The sequence below is a fragment of the Hippocampus comes genome, unplaced genomic scaffold, assembly GCF_001891065.2.
Source record: "Hippocampus comes isolate QL1 unplaced genomic scaffold, H_comes_QL1_v1.1 scaffold122, whole genome shotgun sequence".
Taxonomy (NCBI): domain Eukaryota; kingdom Metazoa; phylum Chordata; class Actinopteri; order Syngnathiformes; family Syngnathidae; genus Hippocampus; species Hippocampus comes.
This window is the reverse complement of record NW_017842059.1, coordinates 3,288,260-3,315,967: the sequence shown is the minus strand read 5'-3', so window position 1 is coordinate 3,315,967 and position 27,708 is coordinate 3,288,260. Positions and strand designations below refer to the sequence as shown.

At 43.0% G+C, this 27,708-nt stretch overlaps 2 protein-coding genes and 1 long non-coding RNA gene across 5 annotated transcripts in view; 2 read left to right on the top strand and 1 right to left on the bottom strand.

The window, feature by feature from the left end:
• The first annotated feature begins 1,494 nt into the window (after nt 1-1,494).
• LOC109510714 (large neutral amino acids transporter small subunit 4-like) lies at nt 1,495-22,569 on the top strand. 2 transcript variants are annotated; one of them, XM_019861208.1, is made up of 15 exons: nt 1,495-1,672; nt 3,776-4,009; nt 8,435-8,654; nt 8,734-8,789; nt 8,907-8,983; nt 16,878-16,970; nt 17,629-17,762; nt 18,236-18,447; nt 19,604-19,747; nt 20,006-20,023; nt 20,276-20,402; nt 20,543-20,675; nt 21,337-21,410; nt 21,959-22,082; nt 22,203-22,569. In XM_019861208.1, the coding sequence occupies exons 2-15, from the start codon at nt 3,850-3,852 to the stop codon at nt 22,362-22,364; spliced, it is 1,734 nt and encodes a 577-aa protein (XP_019716767.1). In that variant the 5' UTR covers nt 1,495-1,672; nt 3,776-3,849; the 3' UTR covers nt 22,365-22,569. The 2 variants fall into 2 exon arrangements, with proteins under 2 accessions (XP_019716767.1, XP_019716769.1); XM_019861210.1 differs by lacking the exon at nt 20,006-20,023 and having other exon boundaries at nt 1,497-1,672.
• On the bottom strand, nt 15,737-16,655 carry LOC109510718 (uncharacterized). Its single transcript, XR_002167174.1, has 2 exons — nt 16,225-16,655; nt 15,737-16,062 (listed from the first exon to the last, which is right to left on the bottom strand). It is a non-coding gene; the product is annotated as an uncharacterized LOC109510718 (long non-coding RNA).
• A 4,889-nt stretch (nt 22,570-27,458) lies between the features above and the next one.
• LOC109510716 (phosphatidylinositol transfer protein alpha isoform-like) overlaps nt 27,459-27,708 on the top strand; it is a 14,641-nt gene continuing 14,391 nt past the window's right edge. For both annotated transcript variants that reach the window (XM_019861213.1, XM_019861214.1), the window contains exon 1: nt 27,459-27,601. In XM_019861213.1, coding sequence (XP_019716772.1) covers nt 27,585-27,601 — 17 coding nt within the window. In that variant the 5' untranslated portion in view covers nt 27,459-27,584. The remainder of the gene's footprint in view (nt 27,602-27,708) is intronic.

Genomic DNA, 27,708 nt, shown 5'->3' with positions numbered 1-27,708 from the left:
CAGATACCACAAGAATTCTAGCTCTCCCTCTCCATTTCTAACAGAGTCTTGTGATTTTATTACAGCCATTATTTACAACATGTGAAATGACAGACGCCAAAACAAAATGCAGCTTTCAATATTTCTACTACTCCAATTATACTTTTTTTGTTTTATCAGTAAGGTGAAATTTTAGCCCACTAATGTTACTGCGGCAGGATGGTGGTGGATTGGTTATGATGTATCTCGCCGGAATTCAGCAGGAAAAGGCTCGAGCCCACCTGTGTCCAATACTATTTACAAGTGGCTACAGCAATGGATTGAAATGGCCGCTAAGTGTCGCCCTACAAGAGTTTCTCCAGACTGGCAAAGCATCGACATTCACATCCTTCTTAGAAGTTCAACTTTGGTGTGACATTTCGAGTCAAACGTGAGTCCGTTTATAACACACGTGCACGTGCAAGTGCTCGTGTGCCTATTTTACATTCCTAATGTGATAAAAGTTCGTTAACCTCCAGTTCACCTAAAAATATAAACATTGGGATTGTGCCTAATAGACGAAGGGACTGTTTTAAGATGCTTCGAATAAACTTGAGGTGCAACTTTGTCACATTGTTTTTCCACGTTTAATGACGTCATAATCACAGCTCTGGAGAAAATGACGAGACAACTGCCAAATTATCACTTTCCCTGATTTCTGGCATTGATAGCTAGTGTCGAATGGTATGTCTGTCGGTCTGTCTGTCTTGTAGAAGTGCTCATGTGTCTATTTTATATTCCTAATGTGATAGAAGTTGATTAACCTCCAGGCAATTTATAGGCATGGTATTACGTCTAATACATCTTTCACATGGCTCTTTCAAAACAGCTGCGGCTGCAACAAAGCGCTTTACAGAACATTTAACATAAAATAATAATATAACAGAACACATCACATAAAACATCGACATTAATACAAGCGTAACAGCTAATTCTTAAGCACCGGTAAGACTTGTTTGATGGAGATACTGCTTTGAGTTGCTTTGAATAGAGCAACTTTGTTTCATTATCTCACACATTCATATGGCCTCATCATCACAGCTCTGGAGAAAATGAAGAGCCAAATGATCTCTTTCTCTGATTTTCGCCATTTTTAGGTCGGCTTGCGTGAAAAAATTGCATTTGTTTCCTCGATCAGCTATTGGCAACGTAACTCACCAATAGAGTTATGTAGAGCATGCATTTGCAGAAAATAAGTATAGATCAACGAACCTGAAAAGGTAATGTTTCTTGTCTCTTATTTCCCCCCTACCCTCAGAAAGTAGTATAACGATTACGTTACAATAACGTGCGGTTTGTATGCAGTAATACCTGTGTAAAAACGATTCTCTTATGAGCGATCAAGTGGTGTTTACTAAAACGTCTTATTCTAGCAACACTACAGCTGAGACTCAAAGCACGTTCGGCCCTGGCGCGCTCTGATTGGCTGAAGCCTCCACCAATGAGAAGGCCACGATGTTTGTGCATCGGCGCTGCGGCCGCTATATAATGTCGACAATGACAAGGGAATGGAGAAACTCACTAAAAGAACGACGACGCACGTGCTACGAGACGACTTTGACCTCAACCGGCTTGTCGACGGACGTCTGGACGCGAAGAGGCGGATTGGACTGAACACTGAGGTGCCTTTGTCCCTGAAGCCGCGCACACTCAGGTGGGCCGCCGCAGCCGAGGATGCTCTGACTCACTCACCGCATCTGACTAGAGAAGAGGCTGAAACAGAGTTTGGCTATTTTCGCCACCATCCACTCAATTATTATATAAAAATGTGACAGATAATTTAAATTACACCAAGCCTCGTATTGTTTGATATATGGCGAAGGACACTATTATTTACATTATCTTGAGAAATAAGCTTTAGTCTTGTTCGCCCTTTATATCGTCATTATTTTCTGACAGTCGAACATAGTAAATGCTACAGCGTAGAATAGCAGTCCGCTTCATTCACGCCCCCCCCACCCCCCGTTCGGCAACGTTTACTACTTTTCCTTTACAGTTGTTGTTCCAAACAGCTGAGCGTTACTTAGTAGTGTATTGGAGATAAAGATCCCCAAGATCACCTAGTTCAGTTCCGGATGATAATATACTGACCAAAATAAAAGCTAAAAAAATTGCGAAAATTGAAAATTATAGTTACATTTAGTGGCGTCATCCAATACCCGTGTGTGTATGTTTTTGTGTGTGTGTTTAACAGATGAATATAAACGATATTTCATTAGGGATACTGTAGTGTATAGAGTTGTAATTAAATGGAGAAACTGTCTTTTATTTTGTAACCGGAAAAATGATGTGCTGGATCACCGGACACCGAGACATTCTTTTAGCGGGGCGCTTGAGACGCATATGCTGTGCGTGTGCGTGCGCGAGTGTGAGCGTGTACGTGCGTGTGAGTGTGCGTGTGTGTGTGTGAGCGTGTGGTGATAGGCAGTCCAGTTCAGACCAGTTTTGGCGTTCTGACTCTGTCTTTATTGTCGTCGTCGTGATGATGATGATGAGGTGCTGACTTGCTTCGATTTGTTACAACACATCTTAAAAACATCTTGTACAGGCGCGGCGCTACCTAAGTGATGACTAATAGAAGTTACGTGTATGCAAAACAAAAACAGAAGAAAATGTAACAATAGGCAATGTATTGTACGTGTACAAATGTGTGAGTCGACTACTGTATTTTTTGTTTGCTTAGTAAAGACACAATTTTTAGCAAGACAAGCGAAACGTATGCGATTTGGTTTAAAATGTCGCATTCTTGTTGTCATGTTTATCTTGTTTGGACGCACACAATGCCCTCGTTTTGTGTTTGTTTGCGTCCCGTACATGCCATACAAATTAGGACATGATGTCCATTTCAAGCCCCTGAAAAACAATCTCGCGCCGTGCTGGTTCGAACCGGATAGAGCTGGTGCTGCATTCAAGTACTGTCGCTTTTTCGAAAGCCAACAATTGAGTCTCTAAATTGAAAACTGTCTTTGCGCAAAACACGCCTAAGTTTAAATATCTTTCAGTTTAAAGCTTATATATCTACTCAATCAGTTTTAAATATTAACTTCTCGTTGCGGGGAATCAGTCATCAAAATACAACTGTCAGTTGTCACTTATCAGGATGTTGTCAACTTGAAAATTCCAACAGTCTTTTAAAATCCTATTACATTGGGTCATTTGAGCTGTTGCATTTTATCGACGATACTTGTTTTTTTTGTGTTTAAGTAAAACCACTTCTGGGAAGGGTTCCTCTCAGAACCATTTGTCCTCCGTACAAGCTGAATGCAGCATCCTCACGTGCAGCTGCTCCGATTCCTATGTCATTAGCAGCCAGTAGTCGAAGAGCTATTTTCCCCACGCTCCAATCAGATGTCTCAAGGGCGGGGCGTCTTTCAGTGCGTGAACTGGGGGTTGACCCGCCCACGGTGCTCAGCTGTTTTTTGTGAGTCGAGTCTGTACATCAGCTTCAAGAAGGAACAAAAGCACCAGGATGAGTCACTGCCATTTTCTCAAAGCGCCTGTACGATTGTGTCCCACGGCCTCTTAGAACTGATGTTTTTTAAAGTTTTTCCAAGGTAAAAACTTTCCATCAATTGCCACTACAAGCCTTGCACCATCACTGTTATTTAATATTCAGTGAGCAAATTATCCAATTTTGTGTTGTGGTTAAATTATCTATTTCTTTTATTGAAGTAAGAAGCTCAATAAATCAACAACATTCAACTTAATTCATTTTAATTCCCCCAAACACCCTTCTCCCTTTTTTTTCATCATCCAGGCGACTATAGCCTACCTTCCATCTCTCCTGTCACACGAGTGAAGCATTCCACCGCTCTCCTCCTCTCAGTCGAGATGGCTCCTACCTTGGCCACGGCTTTCAGCCGCCGTTGGTGGATGGCGGTGACGGCGGTCATCGAAAACCTGCTTTTCTCTGCTGTGCTCCTGGGCTGGGGATCCCTGCTCATCATGCTCAAGTCAGAGGGCTTCTATTCCTACCTGTGCAAAGCACCAGGTGAGTTAATTTTGTATGACAGAAAGTACCAAAGTTTCAGCATTATTTCAACATCGTGAACCAAAGTCAAGAGTGGATATCAAAACATTTATTTTTTTAAATATGACTCAAAAGTTAAACAAAATGTGTCCGTTCCAATCATTAGCATGTGTGACTGGCTGCTCAGGACATCAGCGATAATTCAAATAAAATATAATAATGCCTGCACATTTGGTAATAAAGGTTTTATGATGGCAACAGTTTTAGCCCGGCACAAATAAATATAGGGAAAAGTGAAAACTGAATTGAAATTTGAACATTAAGTCAAACGGCATCATAGAATGAATTGCCTTTCACTTTGAGCTTTACTCTAGCTGCTGTTGTTATTGTCTGATGTACGTGAGTTCCTCAGCAAAGTCAATCGGAACTCTCGAAAGCAGCACTAGTGAACCCCAAACACAATTATTTGAATATCATTTGTGACCTTTGTCATGCGAAGGATGACACAAATGCTTATCAGCCTTTGTACCTCACAATGTTTTACTAGTTGATCTTCTCTTTGTCTTCCTTTGATTTGCACTGTGATGAATAGGATGTGTGACCACACCTCGGGTGTCTTTTGAGACCCACTGAGTGGTGTTTATGCTGAGGAGGAGTTTTGAAATCTCGTGATTAAAAAGCACACACAATGACGGAGTGGTTGTTTTCAGCAAGCACACCAGTTCAAATGGAAAAGAAAGTTGAGGATCCTTTGGGCAAAACAACTTGTGATGACTAAGCTCAAAATTTCAAAAGCTTCAGTCTGCGCTGCAACAATAAAACTACAGTTGGCTCAGATTAGCCTTTTGGCAGATTCTGTCCTTGGCCCACCATGGTCACGTGTGTGGGGTGGGGGAGACCTCCTGAATATAAAAATATGTGTTTGCTGTTCATTGTACCATGCAGTAATGTAGGTCAGATAAAGTAAGCCAACAACAGGCTGCAGGAGTGATTCATCGTCTGCAGACATTTGGGAGTTGCTTGCTTTGCGGGGCAGTTAATAGCTGAAGTTACACTGAATCAGGCCTTTCATTAAAGCAGCCTTGTTTCTGGCTTTGTAGGGGAAGTGATGAAAGCTGTGCTTGGGGGCTCATTTGTGCCTATGGGTTTGAGTGAGAGATTGCACATTGTCATCACTGTGTAAAAAAAAAAAAAAAAAAAAAAAAATCACGCCAGTGGCTTTGTCTTCACATGCACAATCATGATTCATTGACATATTTGAATAGATTATATTCAAATAATCAAGTGATCAACCTGTATGGATTATTCATTCTTATAGGACCTTTGTTACCCCTTTGACCTTCCCCGCAGCCTTTAATTGTTTTGCGGTTGACAAAATAATTAGGTCAGGAAGAAGCACCACTGCTTATCTCTCCTTGCACTATAGTCACTGTCATTGTTGTCCTCCTTAGAATTTGGCTAAATGCTGACACCTTATACAAGTTCCCCAAGCCCCAGAGAGACACAAAGGGAAGTGAGAGTCACTTGTGTATCATGTTACCATCGAAACTGTTCGTGGTTTGCAAGGTTTGCCCATTTAAGTCTGTCACATTTGCACAAGTGTTCGGATACTCAGATGCTAATCGCGCGAGGCCAAGTCTCTTTTTGGAAATGATCAAGTGCCTTTTATTTTGGCAGCCACTAAAAGGCATGCGTATATTTCACTTCCATTGATTGAATCCACTGACGTTCTGTTTGATGGTAATCATTAAACCACATTGGATAGGATCCTCGTACAGTGAAGCCCCCGAAGGTGAACAACCTAAAGGTCGTTACCATTTTAACTTGTACGACAGCGAAAAATGTGAAATTGCGATTTAAGACAAAGTCTGTACAGCTGATTGGTCTTGAAATTAAACGTGTCATGGAATGAACTGTTTGACTTTGGAAGTTGCATTGTAGAATTCAGGTCGAAAGGATATGTCTGAGTGGCAAAACTGTCAGATGGAATTTCCTTTTTATGGCTTAGAAACTTCCTTAAAGGATGTCAGCTCAACACTGACCTCCCACACTCAAACTCCAAAGTGTGTGTGTGTGTGTGTGTGTGTGTGTGTGTGTGTGTGTGTGTGTGTGTGTGTGTGTGTGTGTGTGTGTGTGTGTGAGAGATGGGGAGGGGGGGGGTGTTCAGGGCTATTGAATCACTGCAGTCACTTGAGTATGCAGATGCCGTGCGGGGAAAATAGTGCTGCTTCTTGTTGATTTGACAGCTGACACGTCACAATCTCGCAGAGGAGGCAACACTGCACACATCTTTTACCTCACCCTGTCAGCATCCTACTTTGTAGACCAAACGTTTGCTCATCAGACACATACAATTATGACATACAGAGCTTTTTGTGAGTCAGCATTTTTAAAAATTTTTTTTTGGTTTTGGGGTGTTATTTTTAATGAGCACTGAAAGGAGCTCAAATAAAGAAAAAAACCGAAATGTGGATATTGTGCAAAAATAAGGATTTCATTTTCATAGGTTTCTAATTCAGAAGATACACTTAAAATAAATAAATAAATAAAACAACTGTATCTATCAGTGCAAAGTACCTCTTCACGAGCTATTCTACAACTTGTGGTAGTGTCATATAAATGAGGGTGTAAAACCACATAACGTACAAGCCACATTTACCAGACTATTCCAAGAGGATTCCAGTCGTCTTAAATAAAAAAATAATTAATTTAAAAAAAGGGGGGCGGGGAGCATGAATGCTTTTACTTGGATATGAAATTTCATCTCAGTGGGCAGATTAAAACATCATAAAAATAAAAACATCCCACTGGCGCTACAATAGCTTCACAAGTGAAATTATTTTCTCAAACAATTATTGTGCCCACATTTTGCACATATCGTTAGCTTAATAGTACATGCCTCTGTCATATTTTAAAGAAAAAAATTAGCAAGCATATTCATTTTTTTACTGATTTGGTGCAAGCTTATTGTAGTTAACAAAAGCAAACAAAAAAAAACGAAAATTATAGGTATCCATCCATCCATCCATCCATCCATCTTCGAACCCGCTGATCCTCACGAGGGTCGCGGGCGTACTGGAGCCTATCCCAGCCGTCTTGGGGTAGCAGGTAGGGTACACCTGAACTGTTTGCCAGCCAATCGCAGGGCACACAGACAAAAAAGCCTTCGCTCTCACAATCACATCTCGAGACAAATATAGCGCGTTTAGTCAGCCTGCCGTGCATGTTTTTGGAACATGGGAGCAAACCGGAGTACCCGGAGAAAACCCACGCAGGCATGGGTAGGACATGCATACTTCACACGGGAAGGCCGGAGCCTGAATCAAACCTACCACAATGTGCCGCGCAAAACATTTTCATGAATGAAATAAAATAAAAACAAGACTGATTTTATACTTCTGTAATAGTAACTAACTGAAAGTGCATTTTACATTTATAAAACTACAATATGGATATAGCAAAAATGTCCTTCGTTTTAGTCGATTTCAATTAATTCCATAGATGGGTTTTCGGGGTTTATTGTAAATATCTTAATTTTGGTGGGTTGAGTGTCGTGTGGAAGAATCGGAAGAAGTTTTGGTCCCGGTACGTCCCTATATATGTGGCCAAAAAAAAAAAAAAAAAAAATCAATGCTCTAAAAACCAATTAAAACTACTTAATTTAAAAGTAATTTGCATAAAGTGTGTGCATCATCCTTATGAGGGCAAGTGGAATGGAAAATGGATGAAAATAAGTGCAGTTCATTTTTAAAATACAGCATGAATATTTTTCAGCTAGTTCTTTTTTTTTTCTTTTCTGCGAATCATAAAAACCACATGGACTTGGCTGTGGCTGCACTTGACAACATGCCCTCAGCATGAATATGAGGAAAACACTGATGACGAAGTCATTTTTTTCCTCCGTCTCTCATGGCGATAAAAGTACAAACTGCTGAGTCCTTGTGTTTTGTTTTCCTGACAGTTTGAGCCCAAGCAGACAGAGGTGAACGAGTTGCTTTTCGATGTCAGCCCTCCCTGGGTGGCGCACCGGTCTGTTGATGCAGTCCAGTAGGGCAGATGAACAAAAATAGAGTGCACGTGTTGAGTGTTGATTCCGCTACTGAGAAGAAGGAGGCCGGGCAGGCAGCGCTTTACCATTCTGGGAGCTTGTTGATTCGGAATGTGTTGTTAACCGACTGTTTGTTTACGTGACCGTTGGATCACTTGGCATATTTGATCAGTAGCTCAGATTTCAAGAGAGGGAGGGAGAATGTTCTAATCATTATAATATAAGATAACAAATGCATGATGAGAGAAGAGTGAAATGATAAAAGGATGACAATTCTTTTTTTTTTTTTTTACTTCCAAAAATGACGAAGTATTCACAGGTGTATTGAGTGACATATGCGTTCAGATGTCTCAGTGGCACGCGCCCCCTTCATTTCTTGTTATTTTCTCTCCATCCAGACAACAACAGCTCCAACTTCAGTCTCTCCAACACGTCTGACGCTGAGGTGTCCGACGCCGAGGAGTACCTGGAGATGAACGGCTGGCAAATCTGCAAGGACCAGGATGAGATGCTGAACCTGGCCTTCACTGTGGGTTCCTTCCTGCTGTCCGCCATCACCCTGCCCATGGGCATCGTCATGGACAAATATGGGCCGCGGAAGCTGCGACTTCTGGGCAGGTGAGAGCCGAGACGTGACCTGGTCTATATCGAGTGTGTCTATTTTACATGTTCACACGCAGTGACTTTGTGTTTCCAGCGCCTGCTTTGCCTTCTCCTGCCTCCTCATCGCCTATGGAGCCAGCGATCCCAACAGTACGTCCAACCGCTTCTGCCAACCCTCGTACATTATATTTGACATTTGACAGTTGACATGAGCCTGCTCTGATGACACTGTGTCTGTCTGGTCCACTAATCTGCTTTGTCCTATAGATCTGTCCATCCTGATCTTCTTTGCCTTGGCCATGAATGGATTCGGAGGCATGTGCATGACTTTCACCTCTCTGACGGTAAGAGCACTGCTATGGTTTCTTAATCACAGACGGTCATGAAAATGCCGAGATGATTGGCCAGGTCATGAAGTCAAAGCAAAATGTCCCAAAACACCAGCTTAATTTTGCCCCGACCAAGGACCTTATGTTTTCATCAGCATGGCGACATTTATCTGACAAACATTTTGTATAGTGGTTTACTATTCCTCTACCTCAAAGAAGTGACAACACACGGCCCAATATAATACGGCACCTTTAAAACAACCCTTCAGAATTGAATTTTTCTTTGTACTCATGAACACGACGCAGCCCTGATTTGCAGGTGGTTACCTACTCTGTTGGGCTGGTGTAAAAAAAAAAAATAATAATAGAACTCAGATAAATTGGCTACAAAAACAGGTCAACACAGAATCTCTGCCTTGAATATACGCAGTTGCCCTATCCTTGGCCAATTTCCACTCAGACATTGGTAGACTACGTCGATGGGTGACTCGTATTCAAATATTTTGCAGTCCGTTAACACCCTCTACTGGTGGAAATTTGTTGCTGCAGTCAAGCTTTGGGGACTGGGAATGGATTTACCGCGTTTTGCTCAGCGACCCAGTGTCATGAGCTTCGGCTCAGCCGCAAGGTTTGGGGGTATCGGCCATTGAATGTTATAATGCAGTGCCCATGGTATCGATGCTCAAAAAAACCTCAATTGTTATCCGACTAGTAATTTGTGTTGTCGATTAGTCTGAACTCGCCCATGACTAAAAGTGACTAAGCCAAAAGTCAAACAACAACAACAACAGGGCAATAAAAAGTGTTGGTTGGGAAGCGAGGAAGGTGTTAGCTAACTAAGTCGTAGACCCAAGAATGTTTTGCTCGATTTGAGTTCCCGAGGGCAGACGAAGTCCAAGCACAGGCACCATGGTGCTACTTAGCATCATGGTGCGGTAGACTTTTGATTTCTGTCTCGTTTGCGAAACATGAAACAAGTTGCATTAAAAAAATCACAGATGAGAGTTTCTGCTGTCTAATAATCTAAAGCGCGAAATCCGATGCCATGCTCGGTCGAACGGATGCAGTAGCAACAAATATGATATGCTAACAGCTATCAACTGTTGGCATTTGTGATGCTCTGAGATTCAGGGTTAGTAGCGAAAATGATTTTTTTAGTCAAGTCAAGCTTTATTGTCAAAAATGCTCTATGTGCAACATACAGTGCAAACATGCAGTACATTGAAACACACACAGCTAAAAATAAGGGCAGCAAAGTGAGCTACATAAAAATACATAAAGACATAAATATATAAATATGAACAAAAAATAAAACAATTAATAGCAAACAACAGACAACCAAGGGCAATTGTGATTTAGTGGCACGTCTTGAAACTAGTCGAGGCTCCAACTGGCCGAGGAAGTGACCTGGAAACCCGGAATGCCATAAACACACATTTTGAGCATACTTTGTACTCATCGGTCCTCAGTTTTGTCAGTGGGATGATCAAAACTACCACATTTATATATAAATGAAAGATCATATTTGAATGAAAGTACACTTTTTTTTCGCAGCGCCTTTCCAGTATGACAAATTTTTGTTTTTCCCTCAACTGTTTTATCATACACCCCCTTGATTTTGAATGCTTTTTAATTGTATAATTATTATTATTGTTATTTTTGCAAATGAATGCCTGTTATTCTTGAGAAATGGCGGTGCAGAGCTAATGGCTGTGCGTTCTGTGGGTTCCACTAAGATTGATACATTGGGCAACGTCTGCGTTCACTCTGAGTGGTCGTGTGGATACGGAAGCAAATGGAAGGATTGGAGTGGATCAGTAAAGCCAGCGCGGTCAGGGTGAACCCATCAGTGAGATAAAAGTGCTGCATCACAGGAGAGGCCACGTGAGAGCCAGAGTAGAGAGAAGCACGTCATCTATTATTCACCGCTGCTCGCTTGCTCTGTCTGGTGGCCAGAAAAAGACGGCTCATGACTATTTCATCAGCAAAAGAGCAGATGATGCACCGTACAGTATCCCATCATGGCAGTGTGTGTTGATAACTCTGCAAGTCTGCGTTGCGCGCCAGTTGTTGTTGTAAGTATGTACAACGGGGCGTGAACAAAGGCTCGCAAGCAGTTCCTGCACAAACCGCATCTTATCCATCGTATTTGACAGGGCGCATCCAACCTTTGGGCATTTTCGCATCAGTGTTACTTTACAGGCTGTGCAATCATATTCCACTTTGTTACCGAGAAGATAAATGGGAAGCCGCAACATGGGAATGCGTGTTGATATGCTTGTCTGCGTCTCCCCACCCACTTTTTACCGTCTCCTGTTCAGGTGGTTACCATGCAAGTTTTTGCCTTCTCCTCATTCGCCCCGCTCTTGAGTCAGAGGTTGTTTTTGCCCATCTCCAATTACAGCAAGGCCGGACCTGCTTCCAACTGTCAAAACTGACCTGATGTGCATGTCGCAGTATATACACAGGCACGTATGTGTGTTTAACCAACATTCCAAGCTTTCAGCGGTGTGAGTTATTGCTCCCTGTTGGTTGTATTTATATTGCTTCATGTCGAGGTTATTTGTTTCCAGGAAATACAAGGAGGGGAAAAGCAGGCTTGTGTCACACGGCTCGGATGTCGCGTATCAGTTTTCTTCGTTCCTAATCGTAAGGGGGAGAGCCCCTCAAACCTCGACGGTTATGGAGAGCGCAAAAATACAGCATGTGCTCTTATCCCCCCCGCTCACTCCTCATTGAGTGACCTTTATGACCGCATGTCTGCATTTTCATTTGTTGTTTCTCCTCTTTATCTGAGCGATGCTCACTTACCGTTCCCTGTGTCCTGGATGAGGGCGATTGCTGTGCGACTCTTAACACAGCTGATAGATTCTCGTGGATGTGTAGTGTGGTACGTGAAACTCCCCCGAATTCCATTTCTCGGCACGTTTTGGAGCACCTCTTGCTTCCCGGGTTTGGTATCCCCACTCGGAAGCATTTCTCTGCCTCTATCGAATTTTTCAAATCATAGTTTTCCCGACGCACGCGCCATCCCCTCGATGGGGGGAGCTGGGGGGGAATTGCACCGAGAGAACAGTTTGTGGTTTGTTTCCAGACCGCCGCACAGATGAAAGGAAATATGTAGAAAGGATGAAGTGAGTGTCTGCTTGCAAAGCCGAGTGGCAATTTGAGACGGGAGCTGGCAAGACGCAGCAGCGGTCGCCGATATGCAGCCTCGTGCGGATGAGACTTAGTGGATGAGTGCGAATTTGGCACGCGTGTGGGCCGCGTCACGTAGCGCGTGGGTCTGTGCAACCTGCCGATCTGGAGGGGCTGCAAAGCGGCCCTTTGTTGCACGACCCTTTCCTTTCGAATGAAAAAGAAAACTCGCATGCTTCTGGGATGGGCCGACATCATTGTTCAAATGTTTGACCCCCCTCGTTGGAGGGAAACGTGATGTCGGGGTGGAAGCCAGTCTGCTGCGGTGTGTCAGCTGTTGTTTGCTGATCTTCCAACACACTTGGCTGCACTTTATGATGGGTGGAACGGAGACGTATGCTGCGCGTCAGGTCTGGACCGGTCCGAGCTGGTTCTCAATGGCGCATTGGCAAGCAGCAGAATTTCCACTTGCTGCAGCAATCCCTCTTCCTTCTTTCGTTTCTCTCATCGTTCCTCTTAAAAGGCCTTGCTCCTCGTTTCCTGTTTTAGACCACCTGCTGCCCTTTAGAGGCATCGCTTCTTTGGTCATTTCACAGTCAACTCGGCGATGCACGCGTCAAACACACGTCAGCGCACACTCACTCTTGAGCAGAGTTGCGAAACATGTGCTGATGTCTGCAAACATCGAAAGCCTTGTCCCAATCTTACACCGTCGGTCGGGCCGCTTGCACAATGTCATAAGTTCCGATCCCAGAGTGGAGGTGGGAGTGCATTTCAACATCTTTCATAAAATGTCTGATCCCATTTTTCCATCGCTTTCAGACTTCTTTTTTTTCTTCATACTCATGCTTATATTCATGTGTGCTTGTTAGTTGTTTTTTTTTTGCTCCGGACATTCTTGATATTCATAATTTTAACAGAAATAACAAAATAGATAAGTAAATACCATTGGTGTTGGGATGCAGCTTTTTCAAAATACCTGTGTGGTGAGGTGAGCTCTTTTACGACAGCCGATGTCCATCTGCGCCTGACGCTAACCAAACCCGCCCATCGAACCGTGATCCTATCTGCATGTGACCTTTTGGGGAACTAATATAGACCTTACATGGCTGTCCAAACAGCGAGTCCATCAGTGTGTACACTTCCACTCTCTGCTTGGATACACTGACCACAGAGCTAACAAAAGAGTTATTCAGGGAAGGTGCAACAGCAATAGTAGGTGGGGTGGGCAGCGCCGCTTATCTACGCTGTCGCCATTTGGATGCGACCTGCACATTCTGCTAGTTATTTGTCCTGCAAATGAGACTCGTGAGTGTAATCAAGTGAAATGTGAAACCAAGAACAGGAGGGATGCGTGATCTGCTTGACCAGGTGTTGACCTGCTCGCATTTGTGTATTGCTCACCATTTCTCGAGGCAGTCGCAGCAAAATTGTTGCACTTTGTCACTTGTCTTTCTTAAGTTTTACTTTTCAAACCGCGCCTCATGGCACTTTTAGACATGAAATATTTTTAAACAAGATCTTTTTTTTTTTTTAAATCTTCAGTGTAACATACTTTTTTTTTTAATTACAGCAGTTTAGGAGAATGCACCTTCAATTTCATTGCGCACTACACAATGACAATAGACATTCTTATTCTTATTTCAGGGGAGAAAAAAAAATACTATTTTGTGGTATTATACAGTAATCCCTCGTTTATCGCAGTTAATGGGGACCAAAACCACCCGCGATAAACAAAAATCCACGAAGTAGCGAACCCCTCCCTCCATATAGGTACATGTACATAATATTTATACGGCCAAATTTAATGGTATACATGCATGTAGAAGTAAATTTTGAAGTAATTAACATGACTTAATGCTGTAATAGATTTAATGCTGTATAAGTTAGGTTAGTTTATGAATAACAAAATACAGTAAACATATACATGTAGTACTGTATATGTTGCTCTATATGACGCACTGTTGTTTTGCTGATTTTTGCTGCTTCTTGCGGACCTTTTGCGGACTTTTTGCGGACTTTAAAAAAAAAAAAATTATGAATACATTTGAAAAAATCCGCGATGCACTGAAGCCGCGATAAACGAACCGCGGAATAGCGAGGGACCACTGTAATCTATTCTCACACTCCACTACAGTTCATCATCTCAATTTCTTTTTGTGATCAGCACATCCAGTTGGTTTGAGATGTGATTTTTGGAAATGGCTGTCTCAGCACCTGACTATGACGCACAACCACTAACCCCAAAAAAACTCTTGGCGCCACCTCGTTTCTTTTCCGGCCCGTGAATGAGATGTGGTGGCAAACTTGCTCTGCCACACATCACAAGGAGTATCGTAGAAGCCGGTCTGGACATGTTGCAACACAAACAAACCCCCTTCTTCTTTTTTTTTTTTTTTTGCTCAGACACGGCTCCACTCGTGATCTGGTTGTTTTTGCCCAATTAATGAAATGACTGCCTGTAGCAATAGGACTTCCTGGAAATGAAATGAACTCTAGTTGCTTTTGATCTGCACGGGTTGGGGACTGAATATTGTATCGTTTTCTAACTTTGGCACCTTCTTTCCCAATTTAGTTTTCTTTGTGCCACCTGGCTGTCAGTCAGAATTACCTTCATACAAAAATATTAGGACACCGCGAGTTAGGTAATTTTAATGACTCACCCCCCCTCCCCCACATTCATTTTGCCAACAAGTAGGATAGTCCAAAAAAAAAAAATCACATTTAAAATTAAATCATGACCTGTTTTTCACCATGTTTTTATATTAACCCTTTCAGGGACAGCGGTTACTACAGTTGACATCTTATCATGTTATCAGGTTAGAGGGTGCATGAAAGGGTTAAAAATTTGTTTTTAAGTATGTAGTGAATATGGTTTTGCATAGTCTCAGTTGGAATGGATGTCCTACTTCGCGGATTTTCCTTTTGCGGGGGGTACTGGTTCCCATTAATTATGATAAGTGAGGGATCACTGTATATCTTGTGCATAGTTGTATGTATGTTTCTTGTTTATTAGATTGAAAAGACTTCATGACAATACATGCAATCTATTCCAGGAAGCTGGCTTACTTCCAATATCCAAATCATTATCCTGTAGGAAATGGGGAATATCTGTTCCAGTGTCAAAGTATGACCATTGTGAAACAATGTAGACATTTTAAAGCAACATTTTACCATGCTCATCAATTGTCGTACACATGTGAAAGGGCATCTTTGTCACGTGCAGGGATTCTCTCTCTCTTTTTTTCCCCCCTAACATCCTTACTTATGGCACAGAAGTGCAAGAAAAGTCAACCACATTTGAAAAAAGAAGCACGCATCGATAAAACTGTAGACTTACTGGTCCTATGCAATCAGTGTCAGTAAAAAGACACTCACAAAACAGAAAGTGTCCTTGAGTGTCTTGAAAGGCGCTTATAAATTAAATGTATTATTATTATTATTATAAAGTACACACTCTGCTCAATCCTTTGACGCCTGATACCCACTCAAATGCGCTATTCTGAGCTCTCGCGCAATGTCCTGTCTTCTCCTTTGACAAAATGCGTGACATTTACAGGCATAGTTGTCCTGAAAATTTGGACGACCTCAGGGGCGTTTCATTTCAGCTAACATACTTTTTTTTTTTTTTTTTTTTTAATGCCCCCCCCACCCCCCTAACATCACTCGAAAAACTCCCCCCGCTTTTCTGGCCATTGTGGGTCCCAGTTGTGCAATCCAAATACGGACCACATGGCAGACTAGCTCGAGATGTGACAAACAGCTCATTGAGGAACCAAGAGCACTTCATATCGGAACTCATACTTGATGTGTGACTATGTGTTGGCCTTGATGAATCCTGTTGACCACCTCCGATATGCTGAGTCGGACATATGCCGAGCATCTTGTTTGCGTGTTCTCTCCAGTAAGTGGGCCAAAAGTAGTGTAACTTATCCCAGCGGGAGTGGCTCGTCCCCCTATCAAGCAGAGAAAGGGCTTTATGGATATTTATGGTCAAAGTGTTGTCAAAGTAATATATGATGAGATAAACCGTAATGGAAAATAAACCACAATGATGAAAGAGTTTGTTGAGAGGTTTTGTTGCCATAAGGGTCTTTCCACGAAGACCGTGCTTGTACCTGCCTGTCCAACCGCCTTCGATGCTCCGGCAGGAATGTGTCGCAACCTTTTAACGTGTTTGTTATTGCTCGATTCAAGAGGGCTGTTTACAATAGAGCGTATTTTGATGTAGAACAGCGTGTGCCGAGAGCCGTGATGCAAGGCCAAAGAGTGTCTCTGTTGTGATTCAAATGCGAGAAGAAAAACACGGCAAGATTATTTTTTTTATTATGCAGCTCATACTTAATAGGGACGTGCCCTCCACTGGTCTTTAGTATTAAGCAGCGGCAGTTGTTTGCCAGCGTGTTTTCTCGTGTGTGGTTTTCAGAGGAATCGGCACAGGTTACAATAGGTCACTTTCAAGTCAGCAAGTTCAACTTCAAAGGCAAATCGCCTCCTCATGCAATAACGACGGAGCTGAGATGATGCTCAAGTAGTAGTGCTTTACTTTGATCCGCACTTCGGTCCGAGGAGATTTCATCCAATTGTCCATTGTTTTTATGAGATCATTTCCCAACTCCTCATTGTCTCGACTAAGACATGGCGCTCTGAAAAATTACAAACGTCATATGTACCTCTGCACATTTTCTTATGAGCTTTTCTGTACCCCTCCCCCCACCTCCCTCCTTTAGATGCTACATGATATTTTCTGCTGTTCTTGCTTATTTGTCAGCTTCCCAACATGTTCGGAGACCTCAGGTCGACCTTCATTGCCCTGATGATCGGATCGTACGCCTCCTCTGCTGTTACTTTCCCAGGCATTAAGGTAACTAAGGCTGTCACCCACAATCCCCGGCACCCATTCCAAGAGGCGTAGCCTCTTTTAAAGATACAGTCAGACCTCGGTTTTCGACTATAATCTGTTCCAGAAGGCTGTTCGAAAAGCGATTTGTTTGAAATCCGAAACTATTTTATTAGCCTATGATTAGGGGCTAATACACTCTGCAGAAATAACAAAAAAAACAGTCAGATTTGTGTAAATCACAACAAACACGTCTGCTTACAATGAACATTACACGAGGAAGCATCACTTCCGCGTGTAAGGAAGCCAAGAGGAGTCGAGTGGCACACTTCCTCATGTAAGGAAGCCAAGAGGAGTCGAGTGGCATACTGTATTCGGGTTTACTCAGTTTGGTCGAAAACCGGTTTTCAGTCGTAATCAGAGGCGTAAAAATCACGAATTTTCTGGTGGAAATACGATTTGGTCGATAACAGAGACGTTCGAAAACCAAGGTTTGACTGTACACTGAAAAAAAAATGGTGTGCTGAATTTACTCCATTTTATGCTTACACCCCATTTTTTTCTGTAAATATAATCACACTAATACATCAGGAAATTGTTCTTGATTGTGCGCCCCCTATTTTTTTTTTTAAGATGTGATCATTAATCACGAACGCTCCAATGTCCGTCTCCCTCCTTTTAGGTACTCTATGACCTGGGTGCTACCTTCATCTCCATCTTGCTGGTTTGGGCCGGTTGCGCCTGTCTGCTCTTCATCAACTGCTTCGTCAACTGGCCTCTGGAACCTTTCCCTGGCCCGGAGGACATGGACTTCACGTACGAAACATGACACACACCCTTGCTGACACACTCAAAGGCAGATATGTGGTTCCAGCTGTCCTCCAAAAGACATTATCTTAGATGAATGGTGCCGTCTAGTGTCTGGTCAGATCCAAATCTGTCTGACCATATCCATGTCAGACCAATTTGTTAATGCGATTAAAGGTCTTATTGCCGTGCTACTGGAAAGCAGCTATTATTATCCTTTTACAATCGTGAGTCATCTTATATTTGAACGGCTGTCCGAGTGACGGCGGCCACACTACAGTGCATACATGAACCATAGCCAAGCCATACATCCTCCAGTCCAACATAGCTGCAAATTTGATCTGCCACTGCCAATCCGACTTTTAGCGTGATCTATTGTTTCTCCTTTTGCCTTTCCTGCAAGCTTTACCTCGATCCAATCAAACAGTATCATTGCTCATCGTCTTTAATATTCTCCTATTGGCACACCTCCCCTCCCACAGAGTGAAGATCAAATTCAGCTGGCTGGGATTTGACCACAAGATCACAGGGAAGCAGTTTTACCGGCAGGTGACCACGGTGGGGCGCCGTCTGAGTGTAAGCAACTCAGTAACGCAGCAACAGCCGCCTTCCAAAGACCTCGCTTCCCAGGACGCCAGCAAGATGTGCCTGTCCGCCGTCGACCTGCAGGTGACGTGCAAGTCCCAAGAAGAAGGTAAATCCAGAATTGGGCAGTTTGTCACAAATTCGTTTGCCGGTCGTGAAATCCAAAGAAGTAATGCACCTGAGTGCCTGTCATGATGCGTTGCGAGGCAAGGCTTAGACCACAACTGGCTCTGCTTTTTTACTGAAGCAATGGCTGCAAACACAAATGCTCCTTCATGCTAGCCTGTTAGATGAGCCACACAGACACACCACTGGAAGTGATAAATGGAACTTCTGGATCCACTCTGCAAGTTCATTTCACAATTAGCCGTAGACAGCCGTTACTACAGTGGACAGCTTCTCCTGTTATCAGGTTACAGCGTGCATGAAAAGGTTAAAGTGTGCCAGATTTTCCATCCATGGAATCTCTATGAATTTCACATCTCTCATGGCAAATCCAACCTTTGATTTCACATAATCGCGCCTCTTTGGCGCTTGCCCACAAATTTCCAGTTCACACATGATGGGGGTGTCTAAAGTCTGGACGGGAGAATTGCTGCACCCTGAAAGTGTGCAAGCCATACGGTATAGCTAGTATTATTCTTCTTATTATTATTATTATTCTTACTCTCTTTATCTGTTACTTCTGGCCTTCATCACTTGATAGCTAACGTTGGTTATTGCACAACATCCAGACGACGTCAGTCAATCCAGCTCACCCCCAGGCCTTTTGGTTTTTCCCACATTTATTGAGGGTCAGGGTGTCTAGGTGGGCCGGTTGGATTTGGTCTTTTTAGTCCCAAAATGGACCACGGAATTGATTTTGGAAACCATTTTTAGCAAATCCACTCAACGGGTGTTGGTCTTTTCGGAATTCTCAAGAGGCAGTAAAGCAGCCGCGGCTGTGTGTAGACACAAAGACAGTAGGATAAGGCAAAAATGGGAAATATGGATGTGACAACAATCAAGTGATTAAAAAAAAAACATGCACTGCATGTTTAAGCATCATGTCTATTTTTCTCGTACGGTATTTGAAGTTTTGCCTGATCGAAACGCATTTTGAGGCGTGACACAACGATGGAATATAGCTTTTGTTTTGGAAGCGCTACATAATCTTCCACTCGCATTACTAGCAACTTGAGTCCAACTTGATATTAAACTTCCACCAGATATTAAATGACAGAGATGTGATCTGGCTCTCCTCTCCTCTGTCATTTCCTGTGCAGCCCAGACATTCATGAGGAGCGTGTTGAGCCCCATCTTCCTCCTGAGCCTCATCACCATGTGCGTCACCCAACTGCGCCTCATCTTCTACATGGGGGCGATGAACACAATTCTGGAGTCGCTGACCGAGGGAGAGCTCAGCACGGGTGTGTGTGCACTCTTGTTTTCACACAGCTTGGGCGTGGTCCTCCTTTTTACCGTCTAACCACTCATTTCTTTCACTGGATGCTTGGTTTTAACCTCTTGACCAAGTCGATGCTGACATCGTGGCGTCTAACAATCTTCTCTATCACTCAGCTAATCTGTTGCTGCTGGTTAACACTCTTCCTTGTTTCCTCTTCTGTGCATCTCTTGCTCTTTCCTTTTTTTTCCCCTGTCATGCTGCCTTCCTGTTGCTGTTGCAGTGGAACGGATGCAAGTGGGTAAGAGACATCAGCTGCCCATTACAAAAAAAAATAACACCAGTGCTTTTCAAGTTGCCTTCCTCTGCTGTTCCACTGCTGTGAAATCACCTCTGACTAAAAAAAAAAAAGAAAAAACACAACGTCTGGTCATAACCTAAAAAGTCACTGTGACGTCAAGCAGATCTGCTCTTTTCCCTTAAAAATCTTCACTACGCTTTAACAACACAAAACATATTTATAACTTGGGTATCATCGTTGTCTGTCTTCCAGTAAGCACATACACGTCCATCTTCGGCGTACTGCAGCTGTTGTGTCTGGCGACTTCCCCTGTGATTGGCTACGTCATGGACTGGAGACTGAAAGACTGCGAGGATGAAAATGACAAGTATACTGCCAGGTGAGATAGAATCAAGATACATCTAGTTGGCACCAAAGTAAATAAAAATGATTCACACTGAGATGCCATTTTGGTAACGGGAAATGATACAAGAAAAGTGAAGAAAAAAAAATCGAACTTGCTTAATTCTTGCCCATCAGGGAGCCTGGCCAGCCTCGTCGGCCGGACAAAAAGATTCAGAAAATAATCAACTCCACCCGAGCCTTCATTTTCACCAACTTACTCCTGGTGTGCTTTGGAGTAACCTGCATCATACCCAGCCTCCCACTTCAGGTACACACACGCAAACACGACAATAAACAGAAGTGATTTCCTGAATACTAACAGCTAGAGTCCCATAATGAACTTGTTGCTCTGTGCACAACAAAATGTTTGGTTACTCAATCAAAGGTTGGACTGCCCCCTAAGTTCCCTTCCTTCCACATCTTATCAAGGCAGTTGGGAACGTATGGAGAATGCGTTTTTGTTTTTGTTTTCCCCGATGTGGCTGTTCCCCAAAGCAGAAAGTACACTTTCGTAAAGCTACACGAGGATGAGCTTGGTGTGAAAGAATTAGAAAGGCAGGCATGACCTCAACCCCAACACTTTTGCAGAAGAGTTTTGTGTGAGTCACATTCTCATCCAAAAACCAAACGTTCTCCAAGCTCATCTCACAAACGAGGGAACCCAAGGCTGTAGTCTAAATCTTCTTTTTTTTCATGTTGGCCAGATGTGACAGTGGTTTGTCCATATTGTCTGTGTCCTTGCATAGTGTGTTGAAACTGAAAGATGGAGAGAACGTTTCATGGTGTTTTAGCGACATCTAGTGGATTGAATACATATTGACCAATATTCGTTTGGAGTTTATAGGATCCAATAATGAAAGCCAGTTTCCACATGCAAGCTATTGCGACCACTGGCCTGCTTGTTTACAGAAAATGTTTTTTTTCCCCAGATTTTGTCCTTCGTCCTGCATACAATTGTACGGGGCTTCATCCACTCTGCGGTTGGCGGCCTCTACGCTGCTGTGTAAGTGTGTGATACCTTCAGTGTTGTGATGCATATGGTGATATCCTAGAAGAAACCACACCTCCACATTTTGGCCTTAGTCCTTATAGTCTGCTAATTTCACGTCATGTCTGGTGTACGGTACATTCTTTTCTTCAAGTTCTGCTCTTGAAACTCCTTGTAGAGGCTGTTTCATCGTTTTGTATAAATTGAGCCATAGATAGAGCCAAATAAGCCACAGAAGATGAACAGTTCATCCCGTGATGCCTGCTGAAATTAGATTGCTGCGATACTTTCTACCAAGCGGTATCCAAAGTCTTTCTGCCAAAATGCAAAGCCACTTTGACCTTCTTCTCTTTTAATTCATTGAAACACACTAAATCCAATCCGCCAGTGTAGGTAAAGGTATTCAAAGCAATTATATGGCCCTCAGTTCATATTTTGGACACCGCTGCGTTTCGGGCCCCAGGAATTAAAAGCGCATATTTGTTCATGATCAACCTTTGTAGTGTCGGTTCAACATTGGAGCCCGTTCACAATTGAACTATAATCTTGTTGTTTCCCTACAGGTACCCGTCCTCTCAGTTTGGCAGCCTGACAGGCATGCAGTCTCTGATCAGCGCTCTGTTCGCCTTGCTCCAGCAGCCTCTATTCATGGCCATGGTGGGACCCCTGGAGGGAGACCCCTTATGGGTAAGCAAGTCCATGGACAAATACAGTATGAGGTGATCAGTAGGGAGGGTGGTTTGTTTTACTCCTCGGCAGGGTTGATCCAAGGGCGCGAGTGACGGTCGCGACTTTCTTTGTCTTCAGGTGAACGTGGGCCTTTTGTCGCTGAGCATGCTGGGATTTTGCCTGCCCTTCTACCTGCTGTGTCACAGCCGACACCTCCAGCGTCTCAGAGACGAGCACGATGACGACCCAAAGATCTTCGTCAAGATGGAAAACGGCAACAAGATCGAGGCCTTTGTCTAGATCCAGAGCAAGCACTTGGATGACTTCCATAAACTTGACGAACTACACGGGGGGGAACGAGAAGAAAAGAGACGAGACAGGAGTCGCGGAGGTCACTTGCCTCTTGTAGGAACTCTTGCACTGTTTCTGTGGTGCCTCTCTGGGTTTGAACATGCACACGTTCACAAACACAGTCATGACTGGCCAACTGTGTTTCCTGCACAACTGCACACAGCTTCACCATCACTGACATCGTACACTGTGAGAAACTGGATATACACACACACACACACACACACACACACACACACACACACACACACACACACACACACACACACACACACACACACACACACACACACGCATGCCATTTCAAGTTCCCCAGTAGTACAATTGCATCACTGAAGTGAGCAGTAAAACAGACAGACACAAAGCAAGACTCGCTGTGACGAGACCACCCGTTACAGTTCTTGACGTTTATATTCAAATCATACTTTGCATTGTTTTTGCTCAGCCTGTTCTTCCATGAAATGAGATTAGAAGTAGAACAGCACACTCAAATGGAAAAGCCCCAGTGTGCAGATTGAACAGAAGATTAAATGAGAATTGGGCTTTTAAGCCACCACACAAATCTATAACCAGGAGGACTTTGGCTCGAGGACTGGTGTGCTCACACGCAACATCAAAGATGGAGTTCATTTTTACATGTGATAGCCATGTCAAGTGATGTCATGGCTCAAGTATTCTTTTCTTGCAAATCACCTTGAGGGCATGAGAAAAAAAAAAAAACAATCAAAGACAGCAGAATTGGTAGCAAATCCATGGTGGAAATATATGAAGTCATGCTGACATGATGCAGTGTATGAAAATGATTTTGCTGCCTGTTAGCGACTCAAGACTGCTGGCTCTGGTGTTCAAACTTCCAAGTCTGGAGACTTTGTATCACCACCTTAGATCCACGTTTAAACATTCGCTCTTTGTCTTTGACACGTTTTGCAGGATATTGTTAGATCATTGTTGCTTATATATGTTACCAAAAAAAAAAAAATGGTGTGCTTAAGAGAATGAGACCTGAAAATAGATGCTGCAGGGTTGGCGTGGTGCGGAGGTGAAGTACCATGTCATTTGTTTGCGTGGCTTAGCTGTAGCAGCAATAAGTTCCTCTGTGAGATGCCAGGCAAGCACACTGTCGGTCAACATACATTTACATTTTTTACGGTGCTTTTTTTTTTTTTTTTTTTTAAACCTGTTAGGGAGAGCGGTTACTACAGTGGGCAGCTTATCATGTTCACAGGTTACAGGGTGCATGAAAGGGTTCAAATGCCATCATTAGAATGCAGCAAAAAGAGCAGCGCCTGCCTATTTCCTTGGTTTGCTGTCCATTTGCAGACATCCTCACTGTAAAACCAAGTGTTAAAGGCAGCAACAATGCATTCACACTCACCCTCTGTGGAAAACGTGAGAATCCAAATGGCTGAGAAAAGTTACAAATGTTTTTGAACGACGAGCCAAACCGACGCGTCCTGCCTGGCATGAACTCACAGAGGCACTTCTTAAGAGTGCCTCTCTGTGCAAATGATGGAAGAAGTGGACCTCCACAGGATGTGTCTCACCCCTCTGCCTTCCATCTTTTACGTCCATCCATGTCACTGTCCATCCATCCATCCACCTCTCCGTCTGTCCGTCCGTCCACAAATAACTTCTAATGCCTGAGCTGAGAGACGAGCCTCTGCCACCGTTAGAGGCTTCCCATGAATTGCACACCATGCACTTTAGACCCCTTAGAATAGACCTCAGCTGTGTATTTCCGAATAGTTTTGCTCCTGTGCGTGGCAAGAACAATGCTCGGCTGCTGGCTGGTGGTACACGTCACCAAAGAATGTAAAATGAAAAAATATGGGAACAGAAAGACAGACTTTTTTTTGTTTGTTTGTTTTATTGTTGTTGTTTTTATAAACGCCCGTAGAAGACTCGATTTCATAGCATGCTCGTTACATTGGGTTCATATGCAGGCCACAATAAGAGTCTTGTCTCTCAGCTCAAGAATGTCCATCGAGGCATGATGGAAGACTTTGTAAGTCCATAAATGCATGGAAACTTAATGACATGCCAGTGGCTATATTTAACATGATCATATGTATGAATTCTCGGCTGGCTTTTTGCCCAGCATGCACGGGTGCTATAGTTAATGCGAATGAGACGATCGAAATAATTTTGGAATCTTCTCGCGGATGCAGATACTTAGGGAGAGAAATAAGAGAGCAACTTCGAAGAATTCTTTTTCACGTTAATATAGCCATTGTTTTTCAAAGGACAATTTTTGATCAGGCCAGACTTGGCTCTTGTGTCTTATTCTGTTTCAATATATGCTCAGCTTTGATCCACAAACAAGCTTTTGTACGACATAAAACACAGTGTGCACAAAAATGATCGGTGTGTCTTAAGTTAACTGTCGCATACCTTATTCACACTATATTCGATTGGTTACACCCTTTATGGTTTTCAAAAGAGAACTGAAAGAATGAGTGGTTGAGTTGGTTGGTAAAATCCGTTTGCTCCCTAATCAGGATTTGCAGCATATGAATCTGCATTTTCCCTCCCTAGTGTACCTTAAAACACCTCATCGCTTCTGATGTGATTCATCAAAGTCTACTAGACGAATGACTTTCCAGTCTGACTGATGGATTGATGTATCGATAAACCGTTTGTCCGCTGATTGCCAATCAAGGTGCCATATAGATTCCCTGCAGGTGCTTCATGTCATGTTTGTTCGATATCTGACGTAATGCTTTTTTTCTTTTCTTTTTACTCCCCTGACATGAATATTTTTATGAATGATTTTCATTTCATTTGAACTTCTTAGTTGTTTGGAGGTTTTTATTATTTTTATTTTATTTTTTACATTGTATATTTTATGTTATTCTTGTATCACATTAATACATTGTCATTTTAAATCATGTTTTAACTTGATGAAAAAAAATAATTGAAAAGAATAAAGAGTAATTTGTATAGAGTGTGTCATTTCAATGCAAGAAACGCACATTCGGGGCATTGTTGAAGTACCTTTTGAGAACAGTGGGACTCTGGGAGGCAAGATTTCACAGAAATGTCCGCCCATATACTTGGTAAACCTGATTAGCAACAACTTAACACCACGGTGAAGTTATTTCAAGAACATCGATGGTTGTGACTTAGCTCATGATAAACAGGTTAGACCGGACTCTACTGTAGCAGTTGGATCATGCTTACTGTACCCCATAGAACAAGAACCACAAGAACCAATCAAAATAAATATTGTACCGCCAGGAAAGCTGCTGATCCGGTTGGGCCATAAGGCCTGACGTACCTCCTCCGGTGCCCATGGTGGGCTATGCATGGGAGAGGCGTTTACCTTCCTGAAACAGGCCTAGACCTGACCGCAGGTCCACTTCCAGCCTCCACAGGCTGTGTGCTTGTCTCCCCTTTGTACTTGGAGGAGAACTTAATGTTCTGTTGTTTCCCTGTTGGCCTGGCGTGATTCGCCTTTTTGCCTCCTCACCTCCATGGCTTCCTAAGCAGCTGGCCGTGCCTCCACCGAAACCCACCCTATGTCAACGATGTTCTGCAGCCGGATAAGAAATGATGAAGGGAGGCACCGACCGTCCAATAGAGGACCCAGTTTTGCTCAGTCCCAAACCACTGGTGGATGTATTGTGTGCTGGGTAGGCTGTCGTAGGATGATCTAAGAAGGAAATTCAGCCAAGCTTGTGGCATTTTCCACGTCTGGCTAGCTGATTGCTCGGCTTGCGATAGCCTCCCATGTTAACCTCAGCGACAATGAGATCCTTCCTCTCCTTCCTCGGTACACTTACATTCCGGAATGTCCTTCCTTACTTATTTGTCATGTCCTTGTTTATGATGATACTAGTGCAGCGTGTTCTCGTGGAGAAAAAATCCTTGTGTGTTGTTCTACATACTTGGCCAATAAAGATGATTCTGATTCTGATTCTTTGTCACTTTGGACCACAGCGATGGTGGGTGACCCCAACCGTGGCCCGTCCACCCTGCTTGGACCCTTCCTGCTACCTCTTGAAGCTGCAACTTGCTCACTGCCTTCTGTACTTCCTCTTCAGCCCTCCATTTCCTTCCAGTTGCCACTTTCACCTGTGCATCACTCACTGCACAACCGTCGAAAGGCATCGGGGGAGGGAGACCTATTCATTTGCAAGAGGTAAATATGTAATGTATATACTACAAAATATATGCAAGTATTTTCACAGTCCCCCCCCCGCAAAACAAACAAAAAAAAAACAGTTCCTCCCCCCCGCAAAAAAAAAAAAATCACAATTCTTCACACAGAGGAGCTAATCCAAAAGCAGCCATCTGCAACCCATGGCTCCAGAGACACATGCCTCTTTCATCCTTCTTTTGTGGCTCTTTGTGACTTTTGAAAATAATGGGTAATTAAATTTAAAGTACTTTAATCATTTTACCAATGTAATTCCTAATATGAAGATTACAGTGCTCTTGTAATATTGACATTTTTTTAAAATATATTTTCATTTGTTGGGTTGGTGCACAAAATGTATTTTATAATTTTTCAAGTGGAAAGATGTCATTTTGACCACTTAGAATTTGTTTAAAATGTTTATTTGCTGATTTCACGGGTCACGTAAAAGGTTTTGTGTTTGACATCTGTGCATTAAGGCTTATGTTTGACGACCGTGGGTCCAAGTGGGATTTTTGAAATTAAGGTGATTTGCCACCTTAACACGATTCGCAAGTGGGAGACTTGAAATCGAACGCTTGCTTATGATCGTTTTCAGATTTAATAATACTTAAAGTATTGTACCACATTCCTTTAAAACACGAGCGTGTGTGTCAGCGAGAGAAATTTGACTTTTTTTTCCTGTCCGGTGACACGTGAGCGCAGCGAGGCGACGGAGTTACCTGAAACTAGATTTAATAATACTTAAAGTATTGTACCACATTCCTTGAAAACACGAGCGTGTGTGTGTGTGTGTCAGCGAGAGAAATTTGACTTTTTTTCCTGTCCGGTGACACGTGAGCGCAGCAAGACGACGGAGTTACCTGAAACTAAGTGGGAGTCTCTGCCCCTCCCTTTGGTGTGTGTCTTTTTTTTTTCAATCCTGGACGAAAGACAGCGGCGTCAGGGGAGGCAGACGGTGAATTGTCGACTTTGAACAAGAAGCTGCTTGGTGCTTTACATCCTTTCGCTCGTGCAAAGACGCCCTCAACATGTTGATTCGAGAATTGTGAGTCATTTATGTTGTTTCAACTTGGCGAGTGCTCGGGCTGAAAATGCGTTTAAAGCAATAAAACTCAAAATGAGTGTCACACCTAAACAAAAGGATTTGTGCAC